Source organism: Archocentrus centrarchus, chromosome 16, assembly GCF_007364275.1.
Source record: "Archocentrus centrarchus isolate MPI-CPG fArcCen1 chromosome 16, fArcCen1, whole genome shotgun sequence".
NCBI classification, from domain to species: domain Eukaryota; kingdom Metazoa; phylum Chordata; class Actinopteri; order Cichliformes; family Cichlidae; genus Archocentrus; species Archocentrus centrarchus.
Genome location: NC_044361.1, coordinates 13,745,477 through 13,758,410, shown reverse-complemented (window position 1 = coordinate 13,758,410; position 12,934 = coordinate 13,745,477). Strand labels below are relative to the sequence as shown.

Sequence of the window (12,934 nt, the reverse complement as noted above, 5' to 3'; positions counted from 1 at the left end):
AATTTCAGCAATCTCCCTCCAGGAATTTACTGACATTTGTTAGTCTTTACATTAATTATATGATGACTGTTATTCTCTCACTGATAAATTCATAAACTGCAGCAAAAAAAAGTATCCGGAAATGCACAGGAGGAATCGACCATGCTCGACAGGACAATCACAATCACGGCGGGCTGCGTCAGCTTGATGTGTAGTTGCATTTCTCGGCAGCTGCATGTAAGGTTACATGTAGGTTTCCCGCTTAAGCATAAATCCCCAGTTAGGAATTATCAGGAAAAAATATTCCATCAAAACTTTGGTGAAAACATTTGAAATTAAAGTTAAAATACACTGCCCCTCCAAAGTACTGGAACAGAGAGGCTAGTCCCTTTATTTTTGCTGTAGACTGAAAACAGACATTCAGCGCCATTTATTGTTTGAATAATCAAAGTAACAGAAAGCACCTGGGCAATAAAACACACCTGTCAGTCACGTATTCCAATATCTTTGGAGGGGAGTGTAAATGTGCTGTCACTAACAGTTATTTGTGTAGCTACACTACAGGTCAAATGTTTTAGTTTGCAACCTTTCATTGCCAGTACTAAAATAAGAATGTATTGCTTCAGTTAATATTTACCACTGTAATGTTGACAAAGACTATTATTCTATTATATAGAACATTAATACTGCCCATTTTGTTGTTTAATTACGCCAATAACTAAATGGTCCGTGACCTACACCTCTGAAGGAAGCACAAACCGGACTCCAACTTCGTCGTTCTCGACAAGCAAACATTCTCCTCCTCTCGGCGCTCTCTGCTGACTCTGGATCAGCTTCCACACCCCGCTCGTCCCCAAGCGCCGACCTTTCTGCTGACAAACATTGCCCAAAAAAACTGTCCGGGGATCAGGATTCGGCAGCAAAGCTGCGGCAGTTTAAACTCTGCCCCCTTTTCTAAAACCCAGCCAACCTGTTGAGCGTCACGGAGCACTGAAGGGAGGGTGTTGGCGCAGCGTGTGGAGCGAAGTCGCAGCTTCACAGTCACGTATCCGTCCGCTCGTGAGAATTTTCCTCGTGATTTGACTGCCGCTGCTAAATTCAAAGGTAAGTGCTGAACAAAGAAATTAGCTCACATTTCATACAGCACTGCGCCCTGAAACTGTTTTCCTCTGTTGCGGAAATTTGTTGATGAAGTTGATAGTTTTCCTCTCCGGCAGCTGAAAGCGTCTGTCTTGTTTCAGGGGTAATTTTGAGGGACACGTAACATTTCTAAATTGCACGTCTTCAAAACTGCGCTTGCGAAGAAAAAGTTTTTTGGGGAAAAAAATCACTTTCCTGTTGGGTTTGTCAACACTTACAATTTAAAAAGGCTGGAATGAAATCAATTATGTCTTAAGTTTAATATTGTTTAAAACTGAATCATACGCGTAAACCGTCAAAAACGCCCCCAAAAATTGGGCCGTTTCCCTCGAGCACACCGGTGCCAAGAGAATGGAACTGTGCGCGCGTCCATCACGCCGTGTTCAGCGGGGTTCACGCGCACTGGCTGACATTAAGTTTGTGCCTCTGTTTGTACTTCGGGTCCTTGTTTAAAGAGATAAGAGGAAACACTCAGATATATTTAATCCCACGGATAAGCAGCTGGACAATAATGCACTCATTATCAACTGCAAGACTTTCTACTTTATGCTCACACTGCATGAACACCTTTGGTGCTTTAAAATGGTTTGTGAGAGTGAGAGAAGACCAGCTGATGAGAGCAGAAAGTGGCTGTGTGCCACCAAAGCAGATTGGGCTGCAGAATGTAGGCAGGACAGCATGCTGCTAATTTATCAGAGCAATCATCTGATTATTTTTTTTCTTTCATATATAGTCATTTTTTTAAAAAAAACCTCACAGAAAAAAAGTAATAAACTGCAATATTTGAAACATTCTGTTACTCAGAATGTGATGTCTCGATGAGCAAATTCAAGCAATGAACTGCTCTTTAAATTCTCATTCACATTATTGATATGTTTTAATATTTCAACATCTGTAAGTTGTGGTTTCAGATACAGACTTGGCACGGGTAAAGAAGAAACTGCAAGGGCACGAGGAGTTCAGCTGTGGAGCAAACTAGTTAACTGCGTGTCAAAATGAAGCCTTCAGACTGGCAGATATTAACCGAATAACCAGTCTGACCATAAAATTTGAACAAAGCCATGATGTAAGTGCTGCAGAGCAGATGTACTCTGAGAAAATGATAAGCAGCTTACTCACAGCAGTTCTCCCCTGTTTTGGGGGTGACATGAGCTACTTGCTCAGTTCTAAGGAGAGCAAGTGGGCACACAGTAGGTTAATAGGCTGATAACAGTTGCTGAGATAGTAAGAAGACAGGACAATAGCTATGCAGTACTCTCCTGTGATGATATTCACGTCACTTAAATGGTCCGAGTATTTCCAATCGAGTTTCCTTTCTCAGCTGAGGCAGACCCAGCTGGCCATCCTCGCCTCTCCACCTTGCAAAATTACAAATCCTAAAAAGAAAGTGGGAGCAATGGTGGAGAGACCATAGAGGAAGAGCGAGCGCTTTTAGGTGGCACACTTGCTGCTCACCTTTCCCGCTTCCATCAGTTCGATGGCTGACAAACACAAATTTAGAAACTGCAACAAGAAGACATTGATTTTATATCAGCCATGTGACCGTGACCTTCAGTGCATTTCCTTCACGGGGATAATGTTGGAGGTGAAACAGATGATTGAGGGCTTGCAAAAAGTTTGTGAGAGCAGCTACTTGGCTACTTACATTTGGAAGATTAATGGATGAAAGGGGAGCTGAATTGATAGAAATGTCCTCTATCTGTTGATCTGCTGAGTATGACTGCACAGTATGAAGTCTGTTTCTAGCCACTCACTGTGGTTTCCATGTGTGATTCATGGCTCTACTATGCTCCACTCCCTCTCGGTCTGTGCGTCCCTCCTCTTCCCCCCTCTTCCCCAAACCGCACTCTTCCTCATCTTCCTGCCTCCCACTCACTCTCAGCCTGAGGCTCAGATCCTACTTCAAAACTTTACATCATGTGATCGTCCTGCCTTTTTTCTGTTTTGTCCTTTTTTCATTTTCTTTGCCACCGCATTCTTCCTTCCCTTCTCTATTGCTTACTTGTTAACCCATCAGTGGAGTCCACAAAGCTTTGTGATTACAGTGCACATTATCTGTTCACTGTTATTGAATTGTGTTATCAGACATTACATTTCCAGGCTTTCACTTCTAGAGAATCATCAAACACTGGAGTCACAAAATGACTCCAGTGTTTGAGTGAAGGGAGGTTCAGCTCCATCTTTGCCAAGGAAAGGAAAATTATTTGTCACAGTAAAGCAGGTTCACACTGTGTTCAGTGTGTTTCATCCAGGACAAAGTCTTCCTCCGTGTGTGTGTGTGTGTGTGTGAGAGAGAGAGAGAGAGAGAGTGAGTGACTCGTACAGGATGTTTTGCATACTGGAATTCACTGCTTCTAATTTAGGAATTAAAAATGCCGCTGGAAATAGACAGCTGGCTTTGTAGTGTGTTACACGACCCTCGACCACACAACTGTCCAGGATTCAAACAGGTGGGCAATGACAAAAGTCATGCATGCTATAAATACATACAAACTAGAGGAAGTTCTGCTATTTAGGCATAGAGTGTGCATATACCATACTACATGCATATTTTTTAAACACCGTTTCATTTTGTACTTTACCCTCATGGCTGAAAACCTGGTTAAGCAGCTTAAGAATGATCTGGTGGAATTGGCAGTTGTCTCACATTCAAGGCCAAAGTGCTCACTTTTTTTTGTGTTTCGTCTACAGTATGCCCATGTTTGTGTGCTTTACTCATTTCCTTTCCCAAAATTTTGTAGACGCTGAACGCTAGCAGAGGAGCACTCCCTGTGTACTTTTGACCCCATGACCTTACGATCTGTCTTAATCTGAGTTGACAAATTTCACAAATTTTTAACATGTTTGTGCAATTTGCACAAACTATGCACATTTGTTAGTACAAGCTGAAGTGAAACATAACTGAAGTTTGTTGTGTAACCTCGCTTGTGGATAATAGAAGAGAAGAAGAGTGGGGTAGAACAGGGAAGATTACTATGGGCTCGAGTGTACAGACAATAGAGCCTATCCGCAGGGGAGTTTTTAAGGGAAGGGATAAACGAGAGGACACCAGTGAAAGTGCAAGGACGTGCAGAAGCATGTACGAGAAGAGAAGCGGTAGAGGGGAGGTATGAGGAGGCCGGGGAGCACTGGAGAGGTGGCAGGAGCTTAACAGAAAAAGAAGAGCTGTGTGAAACAGTGGCGTTTAAACAAACAGGCGATTCCTGAAAGCTTTCAGACAAGGAGAGAGAAGAAGAAGTGAAAGAAGCAAAGGGTGAAAGGACGCAGCAAGAGGGCATGAGACAGAAGAGTGTAAAGCACTCCCGAGGACGGGACGAGAAAGAGGGATGCTCCGAGAGCTGACAACAAAACACGAGGGATAGGCGGAGACAGGCAGAGAGAGCCAGAACAGAAAGCTCTTTATCTCTGGACCACAAGAAGCTCCATGGGGAGTTGGTGTCTGTAGCCATGAATGTGGGTTTTTTTTTTTTTTTAGTGGTTCTCGGGAAGTATGTGTAATTTCCAAGTGGCATGAAACCATAATTAAATTAAACCAGAAGCAACAAGCTGATTAGCCAGCAACTTCTGTAGGTTTTTAAACAGAAAAATACAGAAATACAGATGTCTCTAGCATCTCCGGTTTGAAGATTTTACACATGAAAAATCTATTACTTATGGAAATGTTAGTTATTCATGAAATACCCATATATTGCAGCAAACTTTGAACACTTGATTTACACGAGTGGCTGTTCCTATATCTCTACAAGCCATAAAGATAACAATTTGAATACACAGCTTGGGTTAGGCACTCACTGCCTGGCCCCACCCTACACTAACATTAACTTTAGAATATGATCTCCAGGAGGAGCAGGGAGGCGCCACCTTTCTCTCCCCTGCCTGACCTTTCTCAGCTGACTCATCTCCAGTTTGCCCATTGTATCTATCGTCTTTGTTCTCTCTTACTGTCTTTCTCTGTGCCGTTTCTGTCTTTGTTTCTCCCACGTCTCCCTTTCCCTCAGGACCTTTCTAACGAGGTAAACCATTCTCTAGTGGTTGTTGGCCTGTTTCCAACAAATGTGCATTCCCCCTGCCTCGCCTTAGGTTGCTGTGGGGAGGCACCATGATGGAGGCACTCGTCCTGGTCTTCGTTTTCTTCCCTTTGCTGCCAAATTTCGAAATACCAGCATCTGAGGAGAGAGGCACATTTTTTTGCTTACATTCTTTACAGTGATCACTTCCCTTTTGCACAAACAAAAATGCTGGAAGATACCAGATTAATTTACCAAATTAAATATTTTGTGTATAAAATGACAGTAAAAAGTGAAAAATGCAGATTTTTCCCACAGACTATCAGATCATCTTCAGATGTCTTTTTTTTTTTTTAGTCAGTTTGGCCACCAAAATCCAAAAGCAGTCACTGTTATATCAAGTGTGACAAAGAAAATCAATAATTACTCATGTTTGAGAAACTACAGCAAGTATATTTATCAACATCTTCTGGTTTTATAGCTTAATTCGTGTATTTTAGCTTCAGTTTCTGCGATTGCTTTCAAATAGGAAATCCTTGAGATGAAGCTGTAGAAAGAGTAACAAGAAAGAGCTGTAGCTGGTTTCAGGACAGTTTCAGACAAACACGGTGGGCCACCTGTTTGAATGCGTTATCTGTGGGTGCGTTCAGATCACCTCTTACGCTAGCCTTCCAGTTCACAGACAAATGTTGCAGTGCATACAGTTTTGCTAAATTTATGGCTCCCATCATCCAGTTTATTTGGTGTAACATGGCCAGAAAGCTCAGTCAGAGCCATCTTAATCAAACATTTAATATTATTCAAACTTTTCTGTCTGAGCTCGTGCAAACAACAAAATCCAAGCAAAGGCAATTGTAACTAAAAGCTGCTTCTGTTTCTGCTCCGTGGATCAGCAGCTTGTGAATTTCCACCAGGAGAATGATTGAGAATAATCTCAAAACTAATCCTGCCAGATCCCTGGTCTTTGCGAAATCTTATAGTCTATGACTAAAAACTCTGACCTTAAACATTGTCTTTTGTCCTTTGTAAGTCTTTTAAAGGCTTCTAGTGTGTGTATGTTGGTGCTAAGTGGAAAAACACTTCCCTGTTGTTTAAGGTGTGTTCTCACCCAGTGCACGTGATGCCCCAGCACACGCAGCACAGACGGCTCAGATACTGTGTGGGATATTAGTGCACTTCTCGGGAAATGCGTTTCTCTATAAGCAATGATATAAATATAACAAAGGGATTTCATTTTAATAATCAGACATTTGATTATAGAAATAACTCCTCAGATTGATGGCACTTCAAAAGCAACATGACCTACCATCTAAACACTGATGTGAGAATCAAGGAAATGGGGATAAAACATTCTTGATTTTTGTTTTTCGGATAAAATGGCTTTGGAGCGATGAGTGCACTGTGACGATATTCTCATGGATTTTTCCTGTTTATCTGCAGGCAAAAGCTAATTTCCAAAGAAGAGTAAAAACCTGGATGGTCACTAATAGCTTTCCCTACACTATATTTTGTACATTTATGACAATGATAAAATAGAAAGTTACTACTCAAGCTACAGAAGAATAAAGCTTTGGTGCTTTAACATGGCAGCAATACAATACAATAAACATGAGAGATGCAATTCTCCTGCTGAGGCCCCATTAGAGCACTTTGTGTCCATCAACATCAGCTCATGTTTCTGTGTGTGAAAGTAAAGCAGGAGGGACCACTTTGTACCCATTTGAATTTGATCAGATTTCTTTGTGTGCTTCAGAGGGGACAGATGCATGTCCTGTAAGCGTATCCTTGTGTGTTTAGTCCTTTTAGTGCCCCTCAGAAAACACAGCAAGGCTAAATGTTGCATCATGTCTGTTGACTTTATCTGGCACTAGCCAGAGCCTTGTAATTGCTAGGAGTTACTGTTTCCAGTCAGCATGCTTGCACAAAGTGAAACATGAAATTTCAGACTGTCATAGCTTCTGTCTTTATTCAATGGATGTTTGAACTAACTAGAGCTTGTATTTGTCTCCTTATATAAAGCGTGAAGATGCTGAAGATCTGTGCTTTGGTGTTAATGACACGTAAGTAAATGTCAAATTTTCTTTTAATTTGGTGTGGAAAAGACAAATAAAATACGTCAGTATTTGAGAAACTCAGTTCATTTCATAATAATGTTGAATCACAAAGCATGACAGGTTAGCTTCATGACCTAACAGAGTTTTGCCTGGAAGTCTCTCCCATCAGCACACTGTACAAATATTTGAGGACTCCTGATAAGATGGTGGGAGAGAAAATAGACACCAGGGTTGATGAGTGCCTACAGATACACTATCTTGCCAAAAGTATTCACTCGTCTGCCTTCACACACACACACATGAACTTGAGTGACATCCCATTCTTAATCCATAGGGTTTAATATGATGTCGGCCCACCCTTTGAAGGTATAAGTTTCAGCTCTTCTGGGGAGGCTTTCCACAAGGTTCAGGAGTGTTTATGGGAATTTTTGACCATTCTTCCAGAAGCACATTTGTGAGGTCAGACACTGATGTTGGACGAGAAGGTCTGGCTCACAGTCTCCGCTCTAATTCATCCCAAAGGTGCTTTTTCGGGTTGAGGTCAGGACTCTGTGCAGGCCAGTCAAGTTCGTCCACACCAAACTCACTCATTTTTATGGTCCTTGCTTTGTGCACTGGTCATGTTGGGACAGGAAGGGGCCATCCCCAAACTGTTCAAAGTTGGGAGAATTAAATTGTCCAAAATCCCTCAGTATGCTGAAGCATTAAGAGGTCCTTTCACTGGAACTAAGTGACTGAGCCCAATTCCTGAAAAACAACCCCACACCATAATCCCCCCCCCCTCCACCAAACTTTACACTTGGCAAAATGCAGTCACACAAGTCTTGTTCTCCCAGCAACCACCAAACCCAGACTCCTTCATCAGATTGCCAGATGGAGAAGTGTGATTTGTCACTTGAGAGAACACGTCTCCACTGCTCTAGAGTCCAGTAGTGGCGTGCTTTACACCACTGCATCCAACGCTTTGCATTGTGCTTGATGATGTAAGGCTTGGATGCAGCTGCTCAGCCATGGAAACCCATTCCATGAAGCTCTCTACACACCATTCTTGAGCTAATCTGAAGGTACATGAAGTTTGGAGGTCTGTAGTGATTGACTCTGCAGAAAGCTGGTGACCTCTCTTTACTATGCACCTCATCTGCTGACCCCGCTCTGTGCTTTTTACATAGCTTACCACTTCATGGCTGAGTTGCTGTCATTGCCAATTACTTCCACTTTGTTATAATATCACAAACAGTTGACTGTGGAATATTTAATGAGGAAATTTCACGACTGGACTTGTTGCACAGTTGGCATCCTATCACGGTACCATGCTGGAATTCACTGAGCTCCTGAGAGCGACCCATTCTTTCACAAATGTTTGTAGATGCAGTCTGCATGCCTAGGTGCTTGGTTTATACACCTGTGGCCATGGAAGTGATTGGAACACCTGAATTCAATGATATGGATAGATGAATGAATACTTTTAGCAATATAGCGTATCATCTGGTCAGTGGTTGCCCTTCAATCTTAGTTTAATGAAGTTTACAGAATATATGGAAGTAATCCCTCACACTGTAACTACAATTGGTGATCTCTGGAGCTTGAAAAAAGGCGACTGGACTTCTTATTTTTCTTAAGCGCTTCATCTTTTATCCGACAGGCTTCTTCAGTTCTCAAACCAAATGGTGGCGAGACCCAGGTGTTTAAACCCCAGTGGGCATAGTCCCCACTTACCATGCTGTCCTGAGCTCCCTTCCCAGACTTCTCAACCCCCATTTGCACCTTTGTTCCAGTGACCTCAATAGGTCACATGAAACAACGGAGTGAAGTCCTAAATTGGTTTCATCTGAAACCATTGATTGTAATGACCCACACCTCCTCTCACACCTTGGCACATGAACGTGATTATGCACATGAACAATAGAGGGTCATAACCACCTCCAGGGGACCTATGCCCACTGGGCTTTAAATACCTTGGTCTCGCCACCATTTTGTTTGAGAACTGAAGAAGCCTTTTGGATGAGAGGTGAAACATTTTCAAGAAATGAAAAGAAGTCTAGTCGTCTTTTTTAAGCTCCAGAGACTACTATGACCTGGATGACTGAGAACCTACACAGACATACCATTGGTGATGAAGTGACGCTTCCTCAAGTGGAAAATTAAGAGGATATTTGTTGAAACAGAGCTTTATGTAACATTTTAAAACAGCTCCAATAAACAAAAACGATTTTAAAGGTTTTAAAGAGGTATTTTATGAAACGACACTGAGGGAAAGTCAGTGTCTTTCTTTAAATGTTGCATGAAATAGTTTCATTAACATCAGTGTCTACTTCCAAGAGCCTGTTCAACAGCATGAGAGGCTCTGGTTCACTGTTGTGCGTGTGTGTGTCTAATCTTTTGCAGTTGTGTCCTTGGTGTTTGCAGAAGAACTGAACTGTAAGTACAGTGCTAGATGTCATATTCAAAAGAGTCTGATATTTGAAACATGTCCACCTGATAATTAGGAATGCCATTAATTAGTAACCAGGCCTCTGATGATATCATTGATGTTTCTTATTGCTTCCGATGTGTGCTCCTTTAACCGATGCCGTTCACTTCTGTTCTTACAGCGGAAGATGACCCTTTCACCTTTGGTAATTATCTGTAACTTTGTTATTGTCTTTTATCAGTTGATTGATGTAGGAAGATGATGCTGTATGTGCCATCAGCAGTTTTTGATAAGGCTGTGACGTACACAAGAGGAATGTAGTTTAGATTTTGCTGAGTAAATGTCTAATGTTACATGTTGGTGCATTGCTTTTCATCTTGACAGTTTGAGTATTTTGTGACTGCACGCATTCTGCAAGTTTTGTTGTGTAATGGCAAACATGATGTGCTCCTGCAGACTATCACAGACTGCGTGTCGGAGGCCTCATCCTAGCTGCTGTCCTCTGTCTCATTGGGATCACCATCCTGCTCAGTAAGATGCAAATTACACACACACACTCTCTTATGCAAACATGTACACTGTCATAAAGAGACTTCCTCAAAGAAATGCAGATATCATAAAATCTATGCTTCTCTTGTTTTAGGCGGCCACTGCAGGTGCAAGTTCAACCAGAATAAGAGGTGATCCTTCATCTACCTAAATACAACATTTGTGTATCGGAGTGGGCGCTCTGAACTAAAGCCATGTCCACACTGGAAGCAGTTTGTGGCAATCGGACTCCCAAGTGATGACGGGCAAAATAATGGCTGGCAACGTGAAGTGGGCGGGACCTGAGAAATTTTTCTCACACTATTTTCCTGGCACCTCCCAGGCAAGCGATTGAAGCCATTACCAGTGAGAGCACAGGATATTGTTGACATATGATCTGGTCAGAAACACACTATAGGGTTACCTAGGCAACCAACCGGTGGCTGGAATGTCTGCAAGTGACCGGCCCTCAGCTTCAAAGTGATGCACAACAAGCAAATCGCCTCCAGTGTGGACAGAGCTTAATGACACTTCACTTCAAATATTATCTTGTGAGTCAGATTGAGTCCCCCCGCCATCTATATTACCATTTCTCTCCCTTCTCTTTGCAGACGGAGGACAGGAAGCAATGCTCAGCAGATGCTCACCGATCAAGGTAATACATATTTTCTGATTAAATAACACTTTTTTCTTTTTCCTGGTCCAGATACTAAAGACACAGCGATCGACCGGCCTGGAAGTGAATTCCAGCATTCTTGGCCTGAACCAGACCTGTGATATGACTTGTGTGTATCCTGATAAACAGCTTCTTTCCCATTTAAATATTCAAGATTTCATCACCCACTTGGCATCCTGCCAAGATCTAAAGTTATATATACTCAGTCCATCTGGTTCACTGTAGACAGCTCCGTGTCATGCTCGCATACTGACACAGAATGGAAAACACTTGTAGGGCTGGACTCAGATGCCACGGACCTCGCTGTTCAACAGGTGGTGGGACTCTGGGTGTCTGGCAGGCAGAGAAGGGAAGGAGAGAGGAAGGCAACAAATATTAGTGTCTCATTTAGTTGTGCAGCCATAAACATGCACTGCTGTCTTTCCATTTCTACCACTGAAACATTTTTGAATTTGTAGTCTCAATGTTGGTGCTCTTGATGGTACCAAGGCCAAGCTATTTTGATTTTTAGCAGCTTTAATGTAGGCAAAACACACAGGTGGCCCATATGGAAAAACACTGGGTGCGTATATAAGCAACTCAGCAGGATCCCACAGGGACATACTGCACTGACAGGCAGTTTCCACTCGCACGGGCACACATACACACTCTCTCTTTCTCTATTCTCAGATAATGAGCAGCAGTGCATTAATGCTCTGTCTGACTTTCTATAAAGAGCTGGAATCAATTCATAATTTCACAAAAAAAAATGATTCTACATTACAATCAGTGCAAACTGGTACAGTGTCTCACTGGTCATCATGAAGTCCAGCTGCTGCTATTTCAATGTTTTTTGGGGTTTTTTTGCCAAATTAAAAAAAAGCTGTCACGTTCTTCAGTAGCTACTTCTCTAAATATTCTCACTGGTGTCACAAGATCCTGTTTGGCTGTCACAAGATTCGAGTTATTTCTGCAGTGGAAGAAAATTTTGTCACAATATTTTTGTTGTAGTTTGCATATATGATTTTTAAAAAGTGCAGTTTGATCAAATCTGCAGTATAATTCAAAGTTGTGCAGACGGTCTTTGTCAACTGTGTTTTTATTCCGGTATGTGTGTCTACAGGTCGTGCCTGCGACTGCTAGATGTCCACCAGAACACAGCGACTTCCCAAATCTGCAAGCGACGGATGAGCGCGGGGACTCACGACACCCACCAGGACCCTTTTGTTTATTTACAGCAATAAACAAAGAGTAGTCTGTGTGCGCCTGATCTGAGGTGTGACGCTTTCTACCTGAGCTACTGATCTTCAGCTTGCCCCTCTACATATACACACACGCTCAGACATACATGCAGTTTTGTCGCTTTCATTTCAGTCAGTTTACCTTTTGTGAAACTGTGTACTGTTTTAAAAAAAAACAAAACACATTAACCAGCTGTGATGCCCAGCTGCTCACAACAGAAATTGGTCATTGACACATCTGTCTTTATGTTTGTAGTTTTTATGTATTGAAGTGAAATAGTAACAGAAGCCTATTACCAAATAATACTTAAATGTTTCACACTACTTCTGACATCTGTACTGTACATCTGAGTCAAACCTTGATGTAGATATTAGTCACTTACTGTGACTTACCTAAACCTGTGCTTTTGTGTAAATTATATGAAATCCATGTATTCGTGAGTAATTAGGGTGATGCGGGGACTTCATCAGAATCTGTTCATTTCCACATTTTGCTTTTTGGAAGTGTGTAGTGGATTGCACTGTTCAGAGTCCTGTTTCTATAAAAGAAGTACTGAAACACCTACAACGTGTGCTCTTTACTTATGAGTGTACGTGTTTACATTCAGTGCGTGTGGGCTTTGTATGTCTCTTTCTAATATGGCCACAGCTAAATGAGGCTTTACTGAATTTGCTTGTCAAAATTGTGTGCAACCAAAAACCTTCAGTTTTTGATGACTTTCAGGTGTTAGCAGAACATCTGAGAGGCTTTAAGAATGAAAGAACTAGAGAAGTTTACCTCCTTGGATGAGAGGGAGCAGGTGGAGCAGCGTAGCTGCAAGCAGTAGAGGAGTTTAAATACTGGGGGGTTGTGACAGAATGCTGTAATGTATGGTTTGGAGATGATGGCACTGACACAAAGACGGCAGGCCAAGCTGAAG

At 42.1% G+C, this 12,934-nt stretch overlaps 1 protein-coding gene across 1 annotated transcript; it reads left to right on the top strand.

The window, feature by feature from the left end:
* The first annotated feature begins 690 nt into the window (after positions 1-690).
* fxyd3 (FXYD domain containing ion transport regulator 3) lies at positions 691-12,577 on the top strand. Its single transcript, XM_030750360.1, has 8 exons — positions 691-1,083; positions 7,146-7,186; positions 9,566-9,598; positions 9,772-9,795; positions 10,047-10,121; positions 10,234-10,270; positions 10,730-10,773; positions 11,897-12,577. The coding sequence occupies exons 2-8, from the start codon at positions 7,153-7,155 to the stop codon at positions 11,914-11,916; spliced, it is 267 nt and encodes an 88-aa protein (XP_030606220.1). The 5' UTR covers positions 691-1,083; positions 7,146-7,152; the 3' UTR covers positions 11,917-12,577.
* Positions 12,578-12,934: the final 357 nt, after the last annotated feature.

Coding starts and splice junctions, on each gene's coding strand:
- fxyd3 (XM_030750360.1), top strand. CDS start 7,153: ATGCTGAAGATCTGTGCTTTGGTGTTAATGACAC. Junction 9,599..9,771: donor GTTTGCAGAAGAACTGAACT/GTAAGTACAGTG, acceptor CTGTTCTTACAG/CGGAAGATGACCCTTTCACC. Junction 10,774..11,896: donor GCAGATGCTCACCGATCAAG/GTAATACATATT, acceptor GTGTGTCTACAG/GTCGTGCCTGCGACTGCTAG.